General features: G+C 44.1%; 1 protein-coding gene across 10 annotated transcripts in view; it reads left to right on the top strand.

Moving 5' to 3' along the window:
• The window catches only part of ATF7IP2 (activating transcription factor 7 interacting protein 2), a 32,432-nt gene that overhangs the window by 3,602 nt on the left and 2,777 nt on the right, over window positions 1-26,053 (top strand). Inside the window, exons 2-11 of one of the 10 annotated variants that reach the window (XR_014504914.1) lie at window positions 10,009-10,886; window positions 11,974-12,128; window positions 14,866-14,997; window positions 16,016-16,087; window positions 17,093-17,232; window positions 17,473-17,540; window positions 18,848-18,912; window positions 20,724-20,772; window positions 22,490-22,596; window positions 23,229-23,297. Coding sequence is in view for 8 of the 10 variants with exons in the window: in XM_083413515.1 (XP_083269641.1) it covers window positions 10,009-10,886; window positions 11,974-12,128; window positions 14,866-14,997; window positions 16,016-16,087; window positions 17,093-17,232; window positions 17,473-17,540; window positions 18,848-18,912; window positions 20,724-20,772; window positions 22,454-22,596 (1,702 nt within the window). In the remaining 2 variants the exon portion in view is untranslated. Of the gene's footprint in view, window positions 1-2,000; window positions 2,272-2,307; window positions 2,430-10,008; window positions 10,887-11,973; window positions 12,129-14,865; window positions 14,998-16,015; window positions 16,088-17,092; window positions 17,233-17,472; window positions 17,541-18,847; window positions 18,913-20,723; window positions 20,773-22,453; window positions 22,597-23,228; window positions 23,298-26,053 lie in introns of those variants that run through there. The other 9 variants (XR_014504915.1, XM_083413522.1, XM_083413519.1 and 6 more) reach the window with 9 other exon arrangements.

Genomic DNA, 26,053 nt, shown 5'->3' with positions numbered 1-26,053 from the left:
TCGGGTAGTGATAAAGCAGGATATCAAATCCAAACTCCTCTTCTTCTTCTTCCCCCACGGCTATGATGCTCACTGCATACCCTACAGCATTTCTCCGATGAAAATAGGGGCGTCCTAAGGGAAAGTGGGACATTCTAGGATCAAATAAGGAACCTGGAAAGCTTCTGTAAATCCAGGACTCTCCCTGGAAAATAGGGATTCTTGGGAGGATCTGTCACTGGGTGTGACCTTGGTCCAGTCGCTGCTTCCAGTGGCGTAGCGTGTGGGGTGCAGGGGGGGCCGGCCGCACCGGGCGCAACATCGGGGGGGGGCGCTCGCACTCACAGCTCTCTGCCCCTACCTGGCTCACTCACTCTCTCTCACTGCAGTGCTGGCTGTGCAAATCCGATCCGAGCCGCCGGGTCGCCACCCACTGTGGAGGGGAGGGTGCCAGGCATGCGGTGCGGTGCGGAGAGAGAGCGAGGGACTATCTGGGGGAGGGACAGTGCGGCGGGGGGGGTGCAAATTACTTGCCTTGCCCCGGGTTAGGGGACGCAAATTACTTGCCTTGCCCCGGGTGCTGACAACCCACGCAACGCCACTGGCTGCTTCTCTTGGCCTAACCTACCTCACAGGTGGATAGCCGTGTTGATCTGTCATAGTCATAATAAATAACAAGATAAAAGATGAAAAAATCTTTTTTAGTAATTCCAGTGGCACCTTAAAGATCAACTAAATATAAGATTTTTTCATCTTTTATTTTTATTTATTCTGACTACCTCACAGGGTTGTCGTGGGAATGAAATGAGGAGGGCGAAAACCACATATGCCACTTTGAGCTCCTTGGTGAAAAAGGTGAGATAGAAATGCAAGAAATAAATAGAAGTTCTTTCACTTTTAGCTTGAGAAAGATTTGTGGTGAACTTAAGCTTGCGCATACACGCATACTTATTCTGGCTTGGTATTTTTCAAAGGGTTAGATTAGAATCTACCTCCTGCAATGCAGGAATCAATAGGTCCTATGGTGGGGGAGTGTTTCTGCTACTTCTTGTGTTCCGTGGGACTTACAGATGGCTAAGTTTGCAAAGGACTACAGCCTCAGCGCCTAGGGCTTGCCGATCGAAAGGTCAGCGGTTCGAATCCCCGTGGCGGGGTGCGCTCCCGTTGTTCGGTCCCAGCGCCTGCCAACCTAGCAGTTCGAAAGCACTCTCGGGTGCAAGTAGATAAATAGGGACCGCTTACTAGCGGGAAGGTAAACGGCGTTTCCGTGTGCGGCTCTGGCTCGCCAGAGCAGCGATGTCACGCTGGCCACGTGACCCGGAAGTGTCTTCGGACAGCGCTGGCCCTTGGCCTCTTTGAGTGAGATGGGCGCACAACCCTAGAGTCTGTCAAGACTGGCCCGTACGGGCAGGGGTACCTTTACCTTTACAGCCTTGTTGTTTAAAAAGAAACGTCTTAACTTGTTGCCATGCTTTTTTTAAAAAATAAATGTATCATAAAATCAAGTAAAGGAATGCAGAGAAGCCAGTGTGTTTATCAGGAAAACAAGAGTGCTCTTTATTTGCCAAGTTAGGTCCCATTAATCTCCAGGCCCATTTCACACGTTCCAGGACAGGAAATTTGAATTGGCCCCAAAGGACTGACGTGACTTTAAGTCGGTTCGCTTGAATAAATCCTTGCTCCTCTATACCCCCTGGGCAACTGTAGCCACTGCCGGCCCTCTGCTGTGGACTTCTGCAATGAATACGTGTTAACCACGTTCACACGTTACACGCGTATCAACAAGCCGCGGAAAACCCGCGTCTCAGTACCACCCACCCACCCCTGCTCCGAAGAAGATGCTGCTCTTTCTGGGCTATCTCCCGCTCCAGCTGAATTATAGCCCTGCGCTCGCCGCTGATTGGCTAAGGCGCTTGAGCGACGAGGAGGAGGGCGGGGCAAGGCAGGATACGAGCGCTCCTGATTAGCCGAGCGGACGTTCTCCCGGGGCAAGACAAGGCTCAGCAAATAGCCAACGCTTTTAGCGATGCGAGGATAGGAGAAGGATGCCTCGGCTTCTGATTGGACAGAGAGAATAATTGCTTGATGGTCTCCTTGCTTTAAGCGCCTGCGCGGTTAATTCCTCCGGTTGCTCCCCTTACCCCTCTTCTAACGCCACACGTGCCTTAGAACGATGGCGCCGTGAACGTTCTAACGGCCTCCAACGGCAGACGCGGCGCGAGAGGGCGGGGCGAGGCGAGAGAGAGCGAGCGCGGAGCCTCCGTTGAGCGCCTGCCGCGCCTGCGCAGACTGGTGAGTAAGTGGGGGAGGGGCGGTGTCTGTAGGTTTTTTTGTTTTGTATTTATTTTACCGCGTTTATATCCCAGCTTCTTTCGTCCAAGGAGTCCAAGTTGGCGTGCCTGGTTTCTTCTCCGTTATTCCCCGTGTTATAAACACTACAACCCTGTGAGGTAGACTAGCCTGAGAGGGAGTGTCACACCCAGTGAGCTTGGTCGAGAAATGAAATAATATGTAAGTTTGTTCTGGGTAGAAGCTTTGTATAAGAACAAACTTAGTTGGTCTCTAAGGTGCTACTGGACAGTTTTTAAATTTATTTTGACTGCGTCAGACCAACACAGCTACCTAACCGAATCTGAAATAATGTGTGTGTATATATACACAAACATATACAAATATATTTCTAGGGAGGGAAAATACGCTTCAGGTGGTAATAGAAATAATTATTATTTATTACCCAACCCTTTACCATAAGATCCTGGTTACATGTGTAAGTATGCAATGTAGTCAAGTTTTATTAGTATTTGCTGCTAATTATTGTCATTCACAATAATTGGCATAAGACTCTTAAATGTGTAGTGTGTAGATTGGGGCCAAGCGGGAATAAACCCCCCGAAATGGAATAGACAATATTTTTATTTTTATTAATTGAATTGATTTGCCGCCCTATACCCTGAGGCCTCAGGGTAGTTCACAGAACAAAATCAAAACATAAAACCACAGAATCTATAATCGAAATAAAAGCAACAACCCAGTGCCACCCCCCGTATTTAAGACCTTCATTTAGCTTCCGTGGATATACAGTTAGATATAAAAGGTTTAAAACTCAACAGATTGTGGATCCGTTCAGATAATGCGTAGGTAAATAGGTGACGATGTTCCTGTTTATACTGCATGCATTACATTTAATGTTTGTTTATTGCAGGGGACTCTGCAATAAAACTGGCAGTAATCTGGGAGGTTCAGGTCAAAGTTGCTGAGCTTTTTTTAGGAAGGAAAGTCCCATTTTTATGGGGTCCAGGACAGAAATTTTGGAGGAGCAAAAGCTGTTGAGCTTCTTTGGTGGGAGCCAGTGATCTACCTGTTGGACGTGCCTGGTTTATTCCATTTATATCCTACCTTTTCCACCTCAAGGTGGCATGCACAGAGTTATGGGTGATCATTTGTAAATATCGTAGTATAGCCAGTCTATGCTTCCTTGCATGTACCGTTCACTTGGCCAGAACACGCACATTCCATTCCATTAGCTCTTTGATCAACACAGTTCATTATTAGTTCATCAACAGCATCCATTTTGTGGTGGTGGTCTTCAGCCATTTTAGGTCCATTCAGATAATACCATTCATTACAAAAGTAAGGCCTGGCAGCTTCTGGGTAGACTACATCAGTTTATTTACAGGAGGTGATAATGAAACGCCTGTGTTTGATAGATAAGAATGATATTATTCTTAGGATATTTTGCTTGAGCAAAAAGGCATAAATTCAGATTATTTCTTATTGGCCAAGATGTTACTTGAGAGAATTCGCATTGACATTTTTTAAAACACACACACGTAATATCATTTATTTTTAGCACTATAGATACCAAATTGGAATTGAATGAGATTGATGTAGCTCGCAGAACCTGGAGAGAGCTATTAAAGGATGTGTATTGCAGGTGGGAGAGATCTGGAGCAGGTATTGGGAATATGAATACCAGATGACCTGTGGGGGGTCAGGTTACCCCAGTTTCAAGTACCATTTAACAACCTGGCCTTTGCTTTGGTTTTATAGGGAGATACTCACTTTTATTCAGATATTTGCAACACACACAGGTGCCTGTATTGTTTCATCACGTTCCTCAAATATACCGTATAAACTACAGATGCTAGGATAGTGAACTGGTGTCGTTAATTTACTAATATGTGTCCTCCCAAAGGAGCCTGGAATGGCAAACAACAAGTGATAAAACAACACAAATGCCTTTAAAACAATTGCAGCACAGGTGCAGACTGTCAGGATTTAGTCAAGTAAGTCCTGTACAGTGGTACCTCAGGTTACATACGCTTCAGGTTACATACGCTTCAGGTTACAGACTCCGCTAACCAGAAATAGTGCTTCAGGTTCAGAACTTTGCTTCAGGATGAGAACAGAAATCGTGCTCCGGTGGCGCAGCAGCAGCAGGAGGCCCCATTAGCTAAAGTGGTGCTTCAGGTTAAGAACAGTTTCAGGTTAAGTACGGACCTCCGGAACGAATTAAGTACTTAACCTGAGGGACCACTGTAATTGAAATTGGTAGGGTTACGTTTCTAATTTGGCCTTTTCTTCTTGGGAGTAGTTTGGGGGAGCATGAGGAAGCAAATACTGGTTTTGGGAAAATCTAGGGCCCAAAGGAATTTAATAATAATAATTTTTATTTTTACCCCAGCCAAGGCCGGGCTCAGGGCGGCTAACAAGCAAAATTAAAAACAAGTTGAATGAATACAACTTAAAAACAAGATTAAAATACAACAATTAAAATATTGAAACATTAAAATGCAGCCTCATCAAAATTATTCTCAGCTGCTTGGGTTTTAATAGCCCTATGAAGTTTTCAAGGTCACACCCATTCTTAATTGGTGATAACTTGCAGCTGGGCTTGTTTCCAGCTATCATCTCCTGAGTAGATCTGGAAGAGTCATGAGTCCCGCCCCCCGCTTTTGGATTGGTGGGGGCATAAAGATGGGCTGTCCCCTTTCCAACATGATATAGAACATATTTCACCTTGCAATTTGTTGGCCCGTTGCCTGGTCACTAAATTGGGACGTGCCAAGCCGGTCTCTCGGGGAGCAGGGCACTGCCAGCCTTGGTAAAAAGTGCATGGTAAGTTTAGCTAGCAAAGTCTTGATTATTATTATTTTATTGTGTGGTGGTTCTGTAATTCCAATGTTTCAAACTTCTAATTTGTCTTATTTTGTGGAAATTCTACCTGTGCAATGGAGTAGAGCAGTGGGTGGTGCGCCCCCGTCCCCCCGCGCGGTATGACCTAGGTAGGGGTAAATGACTCTGAAAAGCTGAAAAAATTGTCCAGTACCACCTTAAAGACCAGCTAAGTATGTTCTGGGTATAAGCTTTCATGTGCATGCACACTTCTTCAGACAGGTAAAATGGATTAATCCGTTCCAGACTTTTAAAAACAACCCCTAAAACAACAATTTAACATGAATTTTACTATCTAATGAAACCACTGATCCATAAAATGAAAGCAATAATCGATGTACTGTACTATAAAATAAATAAGACAGTATTGTAGATGATAAAAAAATAAATAAATCTTTCTTGCACTGATGATAATTTGTTTGGATGGGGGGCTTTTATCCATTTCCACAGTCACAATCAATCAGTCAGTAGCTGAACTGGGTTCCACACAGTTACAAAAACAAATTGAGCAAAAAAAGCCTCCAAAACAAAAACGCAAAATAAATAGCAAAAACAAAAGTGCCAAACTTTATCCCTTCCGGAAGTCCGTTTGACTTCCAAAATGTTCCATAACCAAGACGTAGCTTCTGATTGGTGCAGGCGCCCCAAAACAATAACCAACAATCACATCGGACGTTCGGCTTCTGAAAAATGTTCAAAAGCTGGAGCACTTATGTCCGGATTTTCAGCATTTGGGAACCAAGGCGTTTGAGAACCAAGGTGCCACTGTAATCCTTTTTATAGGGTAGGGTAGCTTAAGGGGCACTGGGGGTGAGTTTATAAACCAAGGAGTCAGAGGTCAGAAGTTTGGGAGCCAATGGATTACAGGATCTGTGTGGCTGTTCCCCGATAGTTTTCTCTTGCTGTAAAAATCTGTGAATTCGTGGAAAAAGACTGTGGTCTTAAATTCAGTGTTCTAGATTGCTGGGTCACCGAGGCTTCTGATATAGAGACTTCTTTTTATTTTATTTGGGATTTGCAAGCAGGATAAGTACTAAGGCACATTCCAGCTCCTGAGAAGCCCTGGTTCTAAAGTTTTGAAATTGTACCCCTACTGGTCTATAAGTCTGGGTGGTGGCAGTATTTATCTTTTGACTAAGTGGGCTTTGGGACCGATATTTTTATATCTCACAAGTGGGGATTTGAACCCTCCCAGTTCCTAGTTCCACACACTCAAATCACTGCACCACACTGGCTTCCTAGAGGAGTACGGCTATGGGATTACTCTTATCAATTAAGCAGGTAAATAAATAAATTTAGTTTTTCTGGTTCTGTTCTGTGGAACACTGTTCCACCAGAGACTTAGTAAGCATCCTGTTGACTTTCAGGCATCTCTTAAAGACCTTTTGATGTCAACAGGCCCTTGCTGCTGTTTTGATTTTTGGTTAGCCAGTCTCCTTAATGGTTATCTATAATTTTATTTTTTAACATGGGGTAGTATGTTTTTACATTGTGCGCCACCTTTATATTTTATGATGTAGCAGGGTGGAGAAATAAATAAAGATTGGAATGGCAGCCACCACCAGAGAGCCAGAATTGTTTGAGAATTATCCTGGTTGTGGTGAACATTTATACTTATATAATGGTCAAAGGCCTGGAAACGATGCCTTATGAGGAACGGCTAAGGGAGCTGGGCATGTTTAGCCTGGAGAAGAGGAGGTTAAGGGGTGATATGATAGCCATGTTCAAATATATAAAAGGATGTCACATAGAGGAGGGAGAAAGGTTGTTTTCTGCTGCTCCAGAGAAGCGGACACGGAGCAATGGATCCAAACTACAAGAAAGAAGATTCCACCTAAACATTAGGAAGTACTTCCTGACAGTAAGAGCTGTTCGACAGTGGAATTTGCTGCCAAGGAGTGTGGTGGAGTCTCCTTCTTTGGAGGTCTTTAAGCAGAGGCTTGACAACCATATGTCAGGAGTGCTCTGATGGTGTTTCCTGCTTGGCAGGGGGTTGGACTCGATGGCCCTTGTGGTCTCTTCCAACTCTATGATTCTATGATTCTATTCTATGATTCTATGTTTGTTTGTTTACTTAATGGTGAAGGCCTCTAGGAGAGTGTACAGGAGGGTTTGGGCAGCCTAGTGTCCTACATGTTTTGGGACTTCCATCAGCATATCGGAAGATTGATTGTAATTCGAAGAAGTGTAGTTGGCCTGGCTCTATTAATCCTTCATATCACTCTTAAATGAATGCTGTTAGAAAAACAGACAACCCCTCTTTCTCTTTCAGGCCTGATAGTTGCTTATATTTGCCTGACTTGAATTCCTAACGGAAGCCCCTCATAGCTGCCGAGCTTGCATGCCAGAGGCATGGGGCCTCCCTTGTTTAGAGATAACGCAGCTGTAATATATTGGGAGGACTCCAGGATTAAATGCATTTTAGGCACGCAGCCCGAACCATGGGATCTTAATGTCTGGTGTGATTAATTTGGCAATTGGATTTTGCAATTGCGCCTAATGCATATAAACCTCTAGAATTTGACCCAGAATTTGAGCCTCAACACAAACCAGGAACAGCAATGCTGTTGGATTGGCTAGACTGGGGTCTTTCTCTTGGCTGTTGTCTCTGGAGCTCCTGGAAGCTGAATCGAAGCGGGTGCAATCTGTTCTCTGGGTATGATGTTGTACTTCTGTATAGGTTGCCTGCTGTTTAATAAACCTTAGACTTTCTCACCACTTGTGTGTCTTGCGTTTGCTTTTGAACCCCTGAAGAAAAAGAAACCCCTTGCCTTTGACAAGACATTAGCCCAAGCATTGGCTAATAGCACGGTGGGAGTTGTAATCCAACAACATCGGACAGGCACTCAGTTGGGGAATTGTTGGCAAAGTGGATTTATGGGTAGAGAGGGATATGTGCCCTCTCCAGATGCCTTCTTGTAGAGTTGTATCAATTCTCTTTCGTGTGGTCTGAATTCCCATTCCCAATTTCTTGGTCTGTTCAACCCACAAGCTGAAGTCAATATTAACATATGAAACACAGAAGCCACCAAATGAATTGCCAAATAAGGGAGTCCACTTCTCAAGGTGCTGGTAACTTAATGGTGACTTAGTTTTTCCTAGCAGACCAATGTGTTTCAGCCAAAAGGCTACCTTCAGGGGATTTCTATAAAAGAGACGTAATAGGAATGTTGGTGTAATGCAAACAGTGGGTTAAATTACACAGTGCTTGGGCTCATGTCTTGAGGAGCGCACCCCCCAAAAAAGTCTGGATGTTCAGAGATAAGGTGCCAGGTGCACTGAGTTACCATAGCAACACCAGCAGGGTTGAGTGTATGACTTGCTGAGTCATTCATCCTCCCATTGTTTCAGGAAAAATAGAGACAGATCTAATAATTTCAAGGGCACTGCTTTCATGATGTCCTGTTTGCATGTCGGGATTTTGCAGAGCAGCGTTAGCTAGCATGGTGACGGTGTTAGTTGATCTCTGTATATATGTATCTTCAGTGACCAGAAGAACTGTTTATAGTAGGCAGTAGTGCTTACATTTGTCTTGTGTCGGAGACAAGAAACATTTTGTTACTTTGAACAGCATCGGAGAGGAGCTTTCCCCTTAACTGGGGATTCTGGAAGAAGCTGTTTTGCAGGAGAAGGATATCTCTGAAGACTCTGCTGGGGCTCTGCATGCACTGAGGTGTGGTGAACTACCAAGTGACTCCCACAAGTAACCAACAAGGAACACCTGCAAAACATAGTATTAATTCCGTATATACAGTGGTACCTCGGTCTAAAAACAGTCCTGTTAACGAACAATTCAGGCAACGCACTCCACAAGACCGGAAGTAGGTGTTCTGGCTAGTGAACTTTGCCCCGGAAGACAGAAGCCGACCGGTGGTGGGAGGCCTCATTGGGGAAAGCACGCCTCAGTTTAAGAACACTTTCGGTGTAAGAATGGACTTCTGGAACGAATTAAGTTCGAAAACAGAGATACCACTGTATAAACATCCATCAAATAGCTCCAAACTTTAAAAAAAAACAAAAAACAAGATAAATGTCCAAAAAGGCAAGTTAAAGCATAAGTGGTCACCATGATTTGTTCTTGGCATGCTGCTCATGGTTTGAGGAAACTAACATGAGCCTGGGTTCTGATGTAATGGCAAGTTTCCAGTTATGGGCACCTTGGTTTTAAGAAGCATATTGATGAGCTGAAACACTTGTGGAGGATGGTGTGAGAAATGAGGATGTTTCTTTTTCACATAAACCACAAAAGTACCCAATTCTTACAAGGGCAACCAAGATGATCCAGGGTCTGGATAGCAAGCCTGACAAGGAACAGTTGAGGGGAATTTGGGTATGTTTAGCCTGGGAAAGAGGAGACTGAGGAGATATCTTCAAATATCGAAAAGGCTGTTGAATGAAACATTGGAGCAAGCTTGTTTTCTCCTGCTTCGGAGAGTAGGACCCGTCATAATGGCTTCAAATTACAAGAAAGGAGATTCCAACTAAACATCAGGAAGAACTTTTTGACAGTAAGAGCTTTTCGACAGTGGAACGGACTTGGGAAGTTGCAGACTCTGCTTCCTTGGAGGTTTTTAAGCAGAGGTTGGATGGCCATTTGTCATGAATGCTTTAGCCGAGATGCCTGCATTTCAAGTGGTTTTATTAGATGGCCCTTGGAGTCGCTTGCAACTCTACAGTTCTGTGATTAATAATAGTGTGTGGTGTGCACACAGGCCTCTGATCTATTGAACTGACTGCATTTAAATCTGGTGTAGGTTTAAATTAAATGTAGGTTACCTGATTCAAACTTTAATTAGCATCTTAAGGAAAATAATGTTTGATCTCGACTCATAAGATGTAATTATTGTGTTTTAGGGTGCAAGAAATTAATCCAAACATGGATGTCAAAAAGCCCTTGCGTGCCAAAAAGACGATGACTCCAAGCGCCCGAAAGCAAGCAAAGATGCTGCGTGAAATGAAGGCTGTCCAAGCAGCAGAAAAAATGGCAAATAGTACCTCCGTTGTGGATAATCATGTTCATTTAAAAAGGGCTGAAACAAGTGGCTTAAGTCAGAACTCTCTGAAAGAACCTAACCTTCAACCAGAATCGAAAGAAACTCTGTTGCACCCTCCAACGTTAAGGGAGCCCGTAACCAATTTAGTTGTTAATTCTGAAATGAAGGCTGTCCAAGGAGCAGAAAAATTGGCAAATGGTACCTCCGTTGTGGATAATCATGTCCACTTAAAAAGGTCTGAAACAAGTGGCTTAAGTCAGAACTCTCTGAAAGAACCTAACCTTCAACCAGAATCGAAAGAAACTCTGTTGCACCCTCCAACATTAAGGGAGCCCGTAACCAATTTAGTTGTTAATTCTGAAATCAGTATTTATAACAGTCGTCGTGAAGGATCCCAAGATCTTCCCTACAAGGTTTGCACTGAAGACTCTGATTTGGAGCAATTTCTGAATGCTGGAGCCTTGCAGGATCTACTGTATTATTACCTTCAAAAAGAACCCAGTCCCTCATCGCCTAAGCCGGTGGAAGTACACTTGAACTCTGAGCCGCTTGCCCAGCTTTCTGGCCAATCGGAACATGAGCTTTCAGTGACTTCTCCTACGCGCAAGATCCCTGCCTTAGAAAAGGTAACTGAAATAAAAGACGAACCACTTGTTAAGCAAACCATGCCAGTATTGGAACAGGAAGGCGACAGATTCCAGTTGCTTGAGAAAAATACTAATTCTTCAGTACGGCCAGGTAATCATTTTTTTAAATTATTGTTTTTACAATCATTAAGATAGTGTATCCTCTCAGGGCAATGTAGAGTAAATGTAACTAAAAGAGCTAAACACAAAGAACGGTAGATAAATTTGAAATTGGGGGTGGGGGGTGGAATACAAAATAGGATACTCATAACAGAGACTCATTCATCCAGCTGGGAGAATCGTTAGAACAAAAATGTCTTTGGTTGTTCCAGAAGGTCAGATAATGGACGCCTGTCTTATCTCATTACGGATGTAGGGCTGGGTGATATATCATCCAAAACCAGCTTGAAGTCCATATTGTGATACTGGCTTCATAGATTTTGACCTGACAATACATTATGAATCACGGTGTGTGCGCTATGGAAAAATCAGTGTGGGGAAAACCATGAAGGCTGCCTTGTGTCCCCATAACCACTTCCTGTCCACAATGCTCACTATTCACATGGAATACAGCTCAAGAAATCGTTGCTTAAGCTTTAGAAGACCAGATTTTGTTGCTAAATGGTGGCCCCTTGCGAAATTTCCCTCCTGTTGCCTCTTTCCAAGAGTGAGTGTGGTGCTAGTTTGAGGCGGTTGCAGAAGACACTGTGCAGTTCATTTTAATCGAACTCTATGATTCTATGATTCTAGTTGCTTAACTTCAGAGTGTTGGCGTGACTGAGACCACAGTACCATTTCGGGCCCCGTTTATTTCTGCAGAAACTAGAAAACTGCAGCCTTCTTTAAAGTTTGAACCCTTCTTACATAACTCTGCTCCAAAGTTTTCAGGGGGGTGGGTAGGTGTTTGCTCCTGGCTTGTATGGGATTTTTAAAAATATAACTTACTGCAAAAGTTGCCTACTTCTTCAAAAACTAGAGCGAAAATCGTATTGCAGTACTGATTCGGCTTCACAAAAATCTGTTGCAGTGCATTGCTGATGTGATATAGTGGTTAGATTGTCCGATTAGGCCCTGTGAGACCAGACTTTAAAGCTCACTGGGTCACTTTGGGTCAGTTGCTGTCCCTCGGCTTAAACTTGGACAGAAAAGTGGTCTATAAATGTTGTCGTGGTAGTAGCAATGTTTTCCGGATTTCTTAGGGAATCCCTTCTGTCTCCTCAAAGTTGGGGCTCCGAGGAAAAGGAGAATTTCAGAAACTAATGAAGGCATCCTTTCCAAATGCATCAAGAAATCCGATGAAGCCGGAAAGGTTTGCGACAAAAGCTCAGAGAAAAGACATATTGCATTGGAAAAGGTGAGTTGCCTTGTATGAGAAGTCACTGCAGTTGTGCTGAAATAATGAAATTAAAGCAGGGTTGAGAATGGAAAACTGTTCTGGATGTGTGGCTTGTGCTGTTCTGGTCATCCTAAGTGTGCTCTTGGACTGATTTTTTTTTTTAAAAAAATGCCGGGGACTGAAAAGTCTTGATAGTTTTGAGTTGTTCATTTCAGCCTTGCGTAACTGCTGCTATTTTTGTTTCGATAGCTCACTTCAAACCCCCCTGGGGCTGGACAAGTCCAAAGGTAATGCTGCACGTGGCAGTGATGTTGCTGTGTAAATTGGGGTTGGGAATCTCCCACCAAACTTAAGCCTTGCATCAGGGCTGCCAGCCCAGTTCTAGTCCTGGATGCAGCCAATTCCCTCCGTTTCTAGCCTGTTCCTGAAGGCTCATAATGAGTAACAAATGATTTTTATTTCTTAACTAAAACTGTTTAATCAAAGCTTTATTTTGCTGTCTGATCCAGGGGCTACCAAGTATTTCTAGTAGGCATTATTATTATTATTATTATTATTATTATTATTATTATTATTATTATTTATTATTAATTGAATTTATTCCCTGCCCTTCACCATCAGGTCCCACACAATTAAGAATAGTTAAAAGCACATTACAGTCACAAGAATGTGGTCGGATCTGAAAACGCAGATCTTCACTTAAAGAGGTGTGTTTTCATTTGCCTAAAGCAAAGTTGTTATCCCTGAACCATGGCCCTTTCCCACTGAAATGCACAAGGAAGTGCTGTAGCCCAGTTCAGAATGTGCCTTTCTGCATTGTATGCTTTTCTCTGTATTTCTGTTCCTCTTATTCTTTCGCTTTTCAGTTAACCAAAGCAGCACCATCAGTAATAAGCAAAGAGGGCACATAGCTCTCCTAGACCCCAGTAACAGAGCTTATAGGCTGATACCATGTCAATTAGAGACTGACCAGAGCCAGTGGAAGATGATTGACAACTTGATAAGATAAAGGGAGTTTTAGGTAAACAACTCCAAATATGGAGTGTCCAATTGGAAGGCCAGATACAAAGAGTCCATGAATATTGCAGAGATGATAAGGGCACGAGAGCATGTATTCTGAATGCTATATAGATGCCTTGAATTATGTACAGTGGTACCTTGGTTCTTAATCCGTTCCAAAACCAAAGCATTCCAAAGCCAAGGCGCGCTTTCCCATAGAAAGTAATACAAAACAGATTGATCCATAAAATGAAAATAATCGATGTACTGTACTATAAAATAATGAAGTATTGTAGATAAAAGTACTGTAAAATTAAAATGATGATAGTCATTGTTTGGAGGGCCTGCAAGATAGAGCTGTTCCACCTGGCCTTTGGTTTGGACTCAGTCTGACCCTTATGTTTTCCCTCCCCTTACGGTTTTGATCTATGGGCTACTTTTAAAATGAGGCTGCATTTTAAATTGCATTTTAACCTGTATTTTAAATTGCCCCCCCCCCCAATTATGTTTTTTATTGTAATCTTACTGGAGTTAGCCACCCTGAGCCCAGCTCTGGCCAGGGAGGGCGGGGTATAAATAAAATTAATTTATTATTATGCATTTCTGCAGTCACACAATCAGCTGAACTGGGTTCCACATAGTCACAAAAACAAATGAACTGAAAAAGCCTCAAAAACGCAAAATAAATAGCAAAACCAAAACTGCCAAATACAATGGTACCTTGGTTCTTTAACTTAATCCATTCCGGAAGTCCATTTGACTTCCGAAATGTTCAAAAACGAAGGCTTGGCTTCTGATTGGTACAGGCACCCTGGAAACAATAGCTGACAGCCGCACCGGACGTTCGGCTTCCAAAAAACATTTGAAAACTGGAACACTCCACTGGGACTTCCAACACGCCTTTCCCTTGATTGGGAAAGGACCAGTCATAATTTTCAGAGCTTCCTTTTAAAGGGTAACAGTGCCCGCGTGTACGCTGTTGTTGGCATTGGATTGTACATTAAGAACTGTCTCTACCTGTTCCTGGACAAGAATTTCCCCAGTTATTTCGGGGGGGTGGGGGGACAGCTGCATCTACACCCTCCTGTGTGGCAGAGGAGGGTGCCTATTCATACAGAAGTCCTTAGCCCAAATCCAAATAGCTGCTTGAGGCATCTGCATTTTAGCCTCTTCAATTACATGGTGTGGAACACGCTTTCAGCAGAGATTTTGCAGGTACCCTCGCTTTTGACTTTCAGACTTATTTAAGCTGGCAGGCCTTTATCACAGTTTTAAGTTTGTTTGTTTGATCAGCCAGTCTTACCTTAATGATTATCTGCAGCTTAATTTTTTGTTTCTTTTAAATGGTGTTTGTTTTATGCTAAGGATGATGTGATGCTAATGAACTGCTTCAGTTAATCAAAATCCACAAGGACTTTCGCACATGACTTTGGGCAGCTTGACCTCTGGATTTACGTACGCATCATTTTTTAAAAAAGTATTCTATGTATTCAAGCAACCCGGGTGCATGGAGTTTGTTGCATGGCTCTTTGGATCCCAGCCTGGGTGCATGTTGGATGCCCGTGAAGCTGTGGCTCGGGGTGAGCAACGGAAGGTGTTGCAGGAAAAAGTTTTATTTGTGTTGGACTTGTTGCTTACTGCCATGCAAAAGGTGCTGTGCGTCGAGTCACAGCTTTAAAAACTTCCCGCTTTCTAAGAATTTCTTGATTTAAAGGATGCATGCTTATATGTGTTGTCCCCCCCCCCCCCATTGTAGGTGAAATGCTTTATTCAGAGTCAGCTGGACAAGTCAATGAAAACCTTGGATCACAGGCTCGAACTTCTAAAGCAAAGAATCGACCACACGCAGTGCCTCCGGAAGCATGAAGCGATAGCTATTAAAATTGTAGTAAGGCAATGTTCCATTTTAAAAGCCTTGTCTGTCAGTCATGGTTTAATACATGAAAATTATAGGACACAAACTTGTACATATGCACAAGCAGGTTTTTTATTTTATTTTACTGGAGCCTGTTGTGTCTCTAAGAGGCTGGCATCAGAAGCTGGTGTTATCAGGCATTTGCCAAGGCCCATATCCCGACAAGAGGTTCTTTGATGACCTCTGGCTCTGCTTTTCCTCCCTGCTGTCACTGCCTGTCCCTCTGCCTTCTCTGAGTGTTCAGTGGCAGGAGCAAGGCAGAAGAGGAGGGAGTATTTTGCCAAGGTCCCCTGCAAAACCTGGAGCCAGCACGTTATATATCTGTATATAGAAATATGGCCCATAAGTCCCGTGTTGTAGAGATCCCACTGCTGGCTGCTGTTAGACTTGTCAGTTTAATCCATGGTGTACAAATGTCTGACACCTTGCATGCAGCTGGGACCCTCTACTTGGCATGTTAAAGTGGCACAGGAAAGGGTGCTGGCCTGCCAGGGTGGCTAAGGGATGCAAAGAGGACTTAAGGGGGAGGGAGTTTTAGGAGTGGGCAGTTCAGGAGCAGAGGGTTAAAGAAGTAAGGCAGAGAAGGGAGCAGTAAGTCAGGGAAGCAACACTAAGGAGGAACAGAGAGCAAGTGCAAATAAACCTTTTTGTATGGCAAAGGGGGTAGCAGAGTCTCTTTGTGGTTGCCATAAAAGGGGTGAGAGGAAGGGATGATAGACTTGCAGTTGGTGCAAGCAGTTTGGTGGTGGGATTCCTTTTCAGACACTAGGAAAAGGGGAAGTAGCAACTCGGGACATTCCGTCAGATTTGTTAGAAGCCGTTGGTCATTGCAAAAACACAAATGATGTTAGAAGTACATCCTTGAGCCTACTAGCCAAACCCTTAGCTCCAGATATTTAGAGTTGCTTCAGTGCAACTGTGAATGTTGCTCCTCTTGTTCTCAAGTTTTTCTGCAGGCCAGTGCAAGCTCTTCTTTCTCTTTCTCTTGCAGAAGAAAATCTCTAGGCTTGACAGACGCATTGATGCTGTAATAAAGAGCCAGAAGAGAGAATCATCTAGAAAAGTAAGCATGCTACAGCATTATACAGTGGTACCTCGGGTTAAGTACTTAATTCGTTCCGGAGGTCCGTTCTTAACCTGAAACTGTTCTTAACCTGAAGCACCACTAGCTAATGGGGCCTCCTGCTGCCGCCAGAGCACGATTTCTGTTCTCATCCTGAAGCAAAGTTCTTAACCTGAAGCACTATTTCTGGGTTAGGGGAGTCTGTAACCTGAAGTGTATGTAACCTGAAGTGTATGTAACCCAAGGTACCACTATATTATACTACAACACTCCATCATTGACAGAAACAACTATTGCTAAGCCATTTTCCCAGTGTCTTAATTCTCTTGAGCTCAGAAACTGCTGCAGTGCCTCAAGGTGACCAGTGCAACACAGTCATATGCATACACTGTAATACCATATGTGTTTGAGTATGACTGGTTAGGCGTGCAGAAGCGAATCTGCAATGGATTCTGCGCCTTGAAAAAGAAGTACTGGCTTCACTTCCTAACAGAGTGCCTGACAGGCCACTGCAGGGAGGTTGGAATTTTAAAATATGAAGGGGTTGAGTTGCCTTCTAGGGAAACTAGCAGTGCAGCAGATGACAACAACAAAGCCTTTATTTATTTTTTGTGGTGGGGTAAGGCTTTATCTTTCCATCTTTAGACAGCCGGGTTTTAAGAACAGTGGAGAGCAGCTTCTGTGTCAGCTTTCACAGCCGCAGTTCCCGATGTTCTTCACAGGCAAACTGAACGAAGCAGTGGTCTGTGGGGACCCATGATCTAATGGGTTTAAGTCAAAAGTTTCAGGTGGGCATCAGGAAAAACTTCTTGACAGTGGGACCCAGATGCTTACTGATGGGGAACAGAAATAAACTTTAGTCAGCATGTGAGAGAACACAACAGTTACACCGGCTTTAATACAAGCAAGAAGGAGATGCTTCCTTTATGAAGGAGCCTGATTAGTCATACTGGACTATGTGGAATAGCACAGTGTACAAGTTATTTTCTTCTCTTTCCTTCCCAGGCCCTCCCTACAAGACCACCGTTGCAAATTGAAATAATAAATTGCCCCAGTCCTCAGCATGGCAATGCAAACAGCATGCCAGCACCGTCAAAAGAGAAGCCATCCAATCTTAACAAAACTATCCCTAAAAACACAGAAAGGTAAGTCTCCCCATCAGCATGGCAGATGGCCTTGTTCATTTGCTGCATGCTTGGGAAGTGCAAGTATTGGTCCATGAAAAGCAGACTTACATTACTGTTCTCTGCATTTAGCAACACACGTGCTATAACGCCTACTTCCCCCATTATTCATTTCACAAGTAAGACTTTGTTGCCTTAAGTGGAGGGGCTGGGTTCTTTTACATTTCTGCACAATCTATTTTGCATTCTTTTTTTAATCAGCTCTGAAGACATTATATGCCTTTCTTGGGAGAAAAAAAGCTCAGACGTGGGAACAGTGAATCTTACAGGTACATGAAACTAAATTCTCCTTTCCCCTATTTTAAAAAACTTTCCAACAGTATGAGTCTTGTTTCACAGCTGATTATTAGGTTATGTGTTATATATGCACACCATCTGCAAAGGACAGTTAGCATGGTTCGAGAGGCAGAATAATACTCTTTCATAGAATTGTAGAGTTACATGGTACTTGTAAGAGTGTAAGTCCCATTGATTGCCTCGTCAACCGCATTAATCCTTTGACTCAGCTTGGCTGTCAAACTTGGCGGGCAGCTCCTGGGCAAAATTGCAGATTCATTTGGACATAATTTGATGCCAGAGTTTGGCAATACGTGATTGAGCTCAGAAAGAAGACACGTCATGGTACATCTGCAAAACCAGATGCCTTCATCTGCCCCACCAGCAATAAAGCACGTTTCTCCTATATTGGTCTCTACAGACAAAGCAGGCACTGTAGCTCTCCAACGGTTTGACTTTATCCCGGATGATGCACTCTTCCATTGTTGCAAATCTGATTGCCCATTCCACATCCAATTTAGCAGATTGGTGAAGGCTCTGTGGCAAGGCCACCTGGAAGAATTCTATCTTTATGATTTCTATAGAACCATATATCCGAATGATGATTTTTATATATCCATGTATCCTAATGATGCTTAAATCACTAAGGCTTCAGTAGGGCTAGAAGTGCCTAAATCTCAGGGATCCAAAGTTTCCCTTTGCCCTACTTGAAGGAAACAATAAATCTGATGTGTTGGCATTTCCTATAGGGAACCTTCCCCAGACTGTTTCTCATGCTCACAAGGTGGAGGGTGAGATGGAGGAAACGGGAAAGAGAAGTCGGCCTCAGAATACAATGTTCTAGCCAATAAAAGATGGCGGGGTTACTCAAGCTTCAACGGTCAAATAGGTTTCTTTTCCTCTTTATAGCTGAAAATTAGGGTAAAGGGCATCATGATGCACAATATTGGAAAAGCAGAACTATTCTCTACATGGGCATAGGAAGGGCTTTGACCTGCTCATTGGCTTGATTTTGCTGCAATATGTAATGCCTAACGCTGTTTGTAATCGGGTATTAACCCAAAGCCCCAGGGGCTTGGGTACCCAGGCTCTGGAAAGTATTCCACTGGGTCTTTATTGCTCAGCAATAAACTTTGCCTTCTTTTTCTCCACTGCTGTGTCTGTCGATTCTTGGACACATTTGAGTGGGCAACAGGTATTCCTTTATATGCTTGCAACAGCTCCTGCAGAGGGAAGCCATGATCTTTTGTCAGACGAGTTCAAGCGTTTTAAAATTTTCACTTCTTTCAAATTCCCTTAGGTGTTCAGCAGAAAGAAACTTCTGTAAAGGCCTCTACTTCAGCTGAAACTCTTTGCAACACTAAGGTCAGCTTTCACATCTCTTCCCCCACCCCACCCCGTCCATAGAATTGTAGAGTAGGAAGAGACCCCAAGGGTTATCTAGTCCCCCCAAAGGTCCACCCCCCTTCCAAGGTAGTCCATTCCACGTTCAAACAGCTCTTGCCATCAGAAATGACTTCCTAAAGTTTAGCCAGAATCTCTGTTCTTGTAATTCAAAACCATTGGTTTGGCACCTGCCCTCGGAGAAGCAGAAATACCAAGTATTCTTTAAGATTCTCTTCTCTGGTGCAACTAGGATTTTATTCCTTTCCCCCATCCTATAATGAACGGATCTGAACGATGAATGACTTTAAAGTGTGTTTCGAGGGGGGGGGTGGTTTAAGCGCAATAAATAAATGTGTCATCCACATCATCTGTGGCTGTGACATTTTGGGCCTTGCCACATATCAAAGTGTGCCCAGTTATACTGGATTTGGGGACCCCCTTAAGAGATGGAACCCTCCGAATCTTGCTCTGCAAGGTAAATTGGCCTGGCCTCATTTGAAACACTTGCCTGCCCATCTGCGCCAGCTTCAGTCCCAAAGGAATTTACAGTAGGCAAACGTTACCATGGGAATCTTGATCAGTGGCAATGTACTACCTTGAATCTAGAATATGAACAGCTTGTTTTATCATAGAATCATACAGTTTGGTTTGTTTTAGGAACATATAGTAGGAAGTATGCTGGAACGGTTCGGCAAGTTGCTTTCCAACGGCTTACAGAAGTAAGCCGTTCCTATGCCCTCACCCCAGTCTCCATTCATCCTCCATCCAAGCAAGCGGGAGCCATGATCAGAGTTCAAGGACCTGCACCAGCCAGGCGAAAACATTTGAGCGGGAGCACAGAGGGAGAGGCCTGGGGAAAATGTCTGAGAGCCAAACAACACTGGAGGGAAGCATTCAGCCATCAGGCTCCCCAGTCCGATTACAGACCAGGACCAATCCTGAGAAGCTTCTAACTAGTTTTCGGCCGGGACGAGCCCCTTGTCCCAATTTTTGGCAGCACATTTTTAAAATGAGTTGTAGTACAGTGGTACCTTGGTTCTCAAACGCCTTGGTACTCAAGCAACTTGGAACCCAAACACTGCAAACCCGGAAGTAAGTGTTCCAGTTCATAAACTTTCTTCAGAAGCCAAACATGCTCCGTTTTAAGTGTTACGCTTCCGTTTGGAGTGTTACGCTGCGGTCTGTTTTTGCTATTTATTTTGCATTTTTGTGGCGCTGTGTGTGTGTGTGTGTGTGTGTGTGACTGTGTGGAACCCTGTTCAGCTACTGATGGATTGTGTGACTGCAGTACATTGTTTATTGCTTTCATTTTATGGATCCATGGTCTCATTAGATAGTAAAATTTGTGTTAAATTGCTGTTTTAGGAGTTGTTTTTAAAAGTCCGTAACAGATTAATCCGTTCTGCATTACTTTCTATGGGAAAGTGTGCCTTGGTTTTGGAACACTTTGGTTTTGGAACAGACTTCCGGAACAGATTAAGTTTGAGAACCAAGGTACCACTGTACTTTATTAGCCACCATGGCTAGTAGCCATTGGTGCAATGTTCCAGTGTCAGAATACCAACTGCTGGGAATTGCAGGTGGGCAGCTGGAGGCAGCAATGTTCTGAATACTGCTTGCTAGAAACCACAGGGGGGGGGTGCATTTGTGCTCAGGCCCTGCTTGAGAATTTTCTACATATGTTTGGTTGGTCGCTGTGTGAGAACATGATGCTGTTGAGCCTTTGGCTTGATCCAGCAGTCTCTGCTGAGGTTCTTATGCTTAAACGATTTGAATTCTCTTAATTGCAGAACCCATTATTTATTGATTTGACTGATGAAGGAGATGACAGCAACAAAGGTGAGGAAAGTGCGTGCTTTCATATCCATGTTAATGTATTGGCGATGTTTGAAATGTATAAATGACTTTTCCACACGCAGTGCCCAGAACTAAATGGGAAATGTAAAACTACATAAGCAATATCTTGCGGAGCAGCAGTATAGCCCTGCATTTAATTGATACATATATACTTTAGTTTTCTGGTGAGTTGAAGCTGTTGCTGCGGTGGAATGTGACTGGCACTATTGGTTTCCTGGCTTTGTTGTTGCTGCTGCAATGGTGGACTTGAACATACGGCTGATTCTGCCAAGTAGTAATAATTTTATTATTTGTACTGCACCCTTCTGACGCGGGTGGCGCTGTGGTCTAAACCACTGAGCCTCTTGGGCTTGCCGATCAGAAGGTCGGCGGTTTGAATCCCTGCGACAGGGTGAGCTCCCGCAGTTCAAAAGCACGTCAAAGTGCAAGTAGATAAATAGGTACCGCTCCAGCGGGAAGGTAAACAGTGTTTCCGTGCGCTGCTCTGGTTCACCAGAAGCGGCTTAGTCATGCTGGCCACATGACCCAGAAGATGTTCACCGGCTCCCTCAGCCAGTAAAGCGAGATCAACGCCGCAACCTCAGAGTCGTTTGCGACTGGACCTAGCGATCAAGGGTCCCTTTACCTTTACTTTATCTGACTCGGTTGCCCCAGCCACTCTGGGCAGCTTCCAACATAAATAAAAACACAGTGAAACATCAAACATTAAAGAGATTCCTAGTACAGGGCTGCCTTCAGACATCTTCTAAGATTGTATAGTTATTCATCTCCTTGACATCTGACGGGAGGGCATCCCACAGAGTGGGTGCCACTACTGAGAAGGCCCTCTTGTCTGGTTCCCTGTAAGCTGTCAGTGAGGGAACTGCCAGAAGACCCTCGGAGCTGGACCTCAGGGTCCGAGCTGAACAATGGGGGTGGAGACGCTCCTTCAGGTACACAGGGCTGAGGCCCATGTATGTTATACAGCTGGCTGGGGGCTGCTGGGAGTTGTAGTCAGACAACACCTGGAGGGCAGCAAGTTGAGGACAGCTGCTGTATATGCTTGGTGCCAGCAATATTTAAAATGCTTCATTTTGTAGGAGTTGGCAAAGAAAAAGAGAAAAGTATTGCAAAGAAAACCAATTTTTTTATATATAACATTTTATTGATTTTCCAAAAATAACAGAAATAAAAAAACAATGCCATAACAAAACAAATTGACTTCCCTCTAATCCCTTCCTTGGTTCTCTTATTAAGATACTGCATGTCCATTGTTAAATTTGTAACATATTTAAATCACCTATTATCCATTCATCATAAATTACAAGTAATCTTAAAACCCTGCTAATGTATTAACCTCTGTACTAACCTGTGTACATCACAACTGTATACAGTGGTACCTCTGGTTATGTACGTAATTCATTCTGGAGGTCTGTTCTTAACCCGAAGCACCACTTTAGCTAATGGGGCCTCCTGCTGCTGCCGCGCCGCCGCTGCGCGATTTCTGTTCTCATCCTGAAGCAAAGTTCTTAACCCGAGGTACTATTTCTGGGTTAGCGGAGTCTGTAACCTGAAGCATCTGTAACCCGAGCTACCACTGTATATGCAATAAACATCTTCCATTCTTCCTTAAATTCATTATTATCCCTTCCTCTTAATTTCATTGTCAATTTTGCCATTTCAGCGTATTCCATTAGTTTAATTTGCCAGTCTTCTTTAGATGGGACACCTTCTTCTTTCCAATATTGTGCTACTAAGAAAACCGATTCACCCGTAGAAAGCCTGGTCCTAAATCATCCTCAGCCTGTACTGCAAACATCAAATGAGGTAGCTAAGTGATTTATTCATTCATTCATTCATTCATTCTTAAGGGTATTTGGGGTGTAAAGGGAGGAGTAGTACCTCCCGTGGGGGGCATGTTGTACTCCTTCTGGTTTGTTCAGGGTCGTTTGTGCTGTAGATGGAAGTGAGGGGCAGATGGGGTTTGTCAGCCTGCGAAAGAAGACTCTGATCCTAAACCTCCGCTGCCTTGTGGGGTATCTTCGGGGGAAGAAAAGGCTAAGGAGTAAACCCTTCATAAATCTGGAGTGGAGTCCCTAAGACAGTTGGATGGTGCTTTGTATGCCTCCTTCCATCAACTCCTGCAGCCCAACGTCTTGCTGTGCTTTCCTTTGGACAACATCAGTGAGGCTAAGAGGGGGATCTTGTCGTCTGAGCAGCCCAGGACCTCCATACACACTGCTCAGGCTTGTGCACTGTACAGGGTCACTCTGATGCTGTTAACGCAGCATTAACAAAATGGGAGGCAGCAGTTGTGTTTGAATGGTCTCTGCAACCACAGCAGGCGCCATGATTCTCCAGCAGTTTGACTTCACCCCTGAAGATGCACTCCATTGTCTCTCGAGATAGACTGGTGCCAGCGATATTAATTCTTAATGGCACTAATGCCTTTTCCCCAGCCCTGGTGGTGCCCATGAGTCTCAGAGGATAGCCTGAAGGCATCTGAAGCAGTCCCACTTTACTCCCAGGTAGGTGTGCATAGAATGGGGAAGGATGAGAGCTCCGTGGGAGAGCATCTCCTTTGCACGTACAGTGGTACCTCGGGTTACAGACGCTTCAGATTACAGACTCCGCTAACCCAGAAATAGTACCTAGGGGTTAAGAACTTTGCTTCAGGATGAGAACAGAAATTGCGTGGCGGCAGCAACAGGAGGCCCCATTAGCTAAAGTGGTACCTCAGGTTAAGAACGGACCTCCAGAACGAATTAAGTTCTTAACCCGAGGTACCACTGTAGATGGATTGGTCCCAGTCTCTGGAAGTGCGATTCAGGGGGCAGCAGCATCCCTGTGGCAGAGCATCCACTTCACATGCAAAAGTTTCCAGGTTCAGTCGCTGGCATCTCCAGTTAAGAGTTGGGTAGCGAGTGATGGGAAAGATCGTTCACTGATTGTTTCCTATTTAATAAAACATATGGACCTCTTCTCAGTTTGTAAAATCTCAAAGGGTTCACAGTATATACGACATTTGCTAAAATTACTTCAAAACTTAAGGACCCTGCTGAATGAGGCCAATGACCCATCTAGTCCAGTGGCCAGCCAGGCGCTGGTGCAAAACCCACATGCAGATGGGATCACAAAAGCACACGGCCCACCTGCGATCCAGTGGCACTTTTTTCTTCCTCCGGACTACACTTTCAGAATAAAAATTTGCTCACACGACACCAAAATTTTAATTGAAAAGAAATGCATTGGAAAGAACAATTAGGATCGTCTTCAGTATATCACTTGATGCTCTTGGTTCTCATTTTGAAAAGATTCCTTTCCACGTTCTGTTAAAAACCCCCCACTATAGTATGCTAAACTATACGGAAATGATTAATTTTTTCTTGGCTCATACTTGAATCTTCCTGCCACACTTGCCATCCTCTCCTGCCACATACAGCATAATAATTGTAATAGGAATTAATAAAAATAAACTGCAGCAGACAGAACTAAACCATCTTCAGTATTGACAGGTGAAAAACACCAAGGTAAACTGGGAGCTGTTGGTAGAAGCAGTCCCCCCTTGGTGTGTGCCTAGTCTCCACGGGGGTCTCATTCTGCAAAGCAGGAAACAGCCCTGCTCCTCATCACAACCAGCCGTATTTCTGTACAGCCAGGAGAGACCCACCTGCAAACCACAGGAACCTCCTCTGCCCAACACCCTGCAGAGCCGCTGCCAGTCAGAGTAGGTGTTGCTGAGCTTAGATGGACAAATAAGCTGGCACAGAATTAGACAGTTTCCAATCGGGTGGGTAGGTACACCACTTTGCTGGCATTAAACTCTGCTGTTAAGGAGCCCCCCCCCCTCCCATCCCCATAGGTGAGTCCCAACACCGTATCTGATTTCAGCACACAGTCGGATCTGAAATATCAACAAGAATTTGTCAGGCACTGATGGCAGAGAAGCATTCCACCCAAGCCATACCAAAGGATGAGCTTCACCCTCTTAGCCACTAGAGGGCCATCTTGTAATATAAGCCGCACATCTCTTAGCCCCAGCGACAGGAATGCTACAGCACTTGGCGTTTCTTCAGTTCAGGGTTTCCCAAACTTGGGTCTCCAGCTGTTTTCGGACTACACTCCACCTACCCTGACCACTGGTCCTGCTAGCTGGGATTTGTAGTCCAAAAAACAGCTGGAGACCTAAGTTTGGGAAACTGCTTTTAGTTCAAGGCTGGGAAACCGCAAGTAATTGGACTCCAGATCCCATCAGCACAGCCAGTGGTCAAGGATAGTGGGAGCAGTAGTTCGAGAACAGCTGAACGGACACAGGTTTCGCACACCTGATGTAACCGGGGTTCCCAGATCAGAATAACGCCAGTTTGGCAACACAGGGAGCACGAATCAAACATGCTCTGTGGAGAGAGGGGTTTCGCTTTGAACGTTGTCTCTTAATAGTTTTGCGTTATGGAGAAGTTTAGGTGTGGGAAGACAGGAGCATCAAGCTAGTTGTGTCTTTTCCTGCTATGCCAGAGTCAGGGGCTTTTAAGAAAATTTTGAACTAGGGAAAAAATGTGGTGATTTGACTTTACCAAGCTTGCGAAATGGCTTGCCTGATGTTTATCTGCAACCCGCATCCATTCATTGTTTACTAATGGACCTTGGTGGCGGCGGAGAATAATGCGTATAAGATTATGATACTGCAAAGTAAGAGCAGTGACATAGCAACAAGAATCCGCAGTTCAGTGGCCAAAGAAACCTTTTTTTATTTTTAACCTCTCTTGCAAGCCTGAACTCAATTCTGAGTTTTAGCCAGCCTGACGTTTACCACACAACTTTCGGCCGCTCATGTTTACTCCTTTGTGATTTCCCCTTTCCTCCATTTCGTATGCATCCCCTTCTTAAATCTCGGCTCATCTGTAAGTTCCTTATGCAGCCCCACTGGTTTCTGTAGGTGCCCACTTTCCTTTCCTGTTGGAATTGTCTGCATTTGTGCCTTCAGTATTTCACCGTTAAGAATTCTAGGAAGGAAAACAGCATGTGTTTCATAATGCAACATTCCCTGTGGGATTCTTGTTGCTGTAGCCACTTAACAAATAATGATTTTTCTCATGGAGACATGCGGATCTGCTAAGTGTCCGGCAGCTTGCGGGGGGGGGGGTGTTGGACATACTCCTTGCCTAAGCTGGTGATTTAGCTTTGCATGTGGTCTTGATTATTAGTCTTATTTCATAAAATTTCTATACTGCTTGATTGTAGCAAAAAACCTCAAAGTGGTGGCAGGTGGGTGAGCAATTGGAAA

This window comes from Podarcis tiliguerta (assembly GCF_965153285.1).
Source record: "Podarcis tiliguerta genome assembly, chromosome: 14".
Taxonomy (NCBI): Eukaryota; Metazoa; Chordata; class Lepidosauria; order Squamata; family Lacertidae; genus Podarcis; species Podarcis tiliguerta.
The sequence above is the reverse complement of the archived record's forward strand: the minus strand, read 5'-3'. Positions and strand labels throughout refer to the sequence as shown.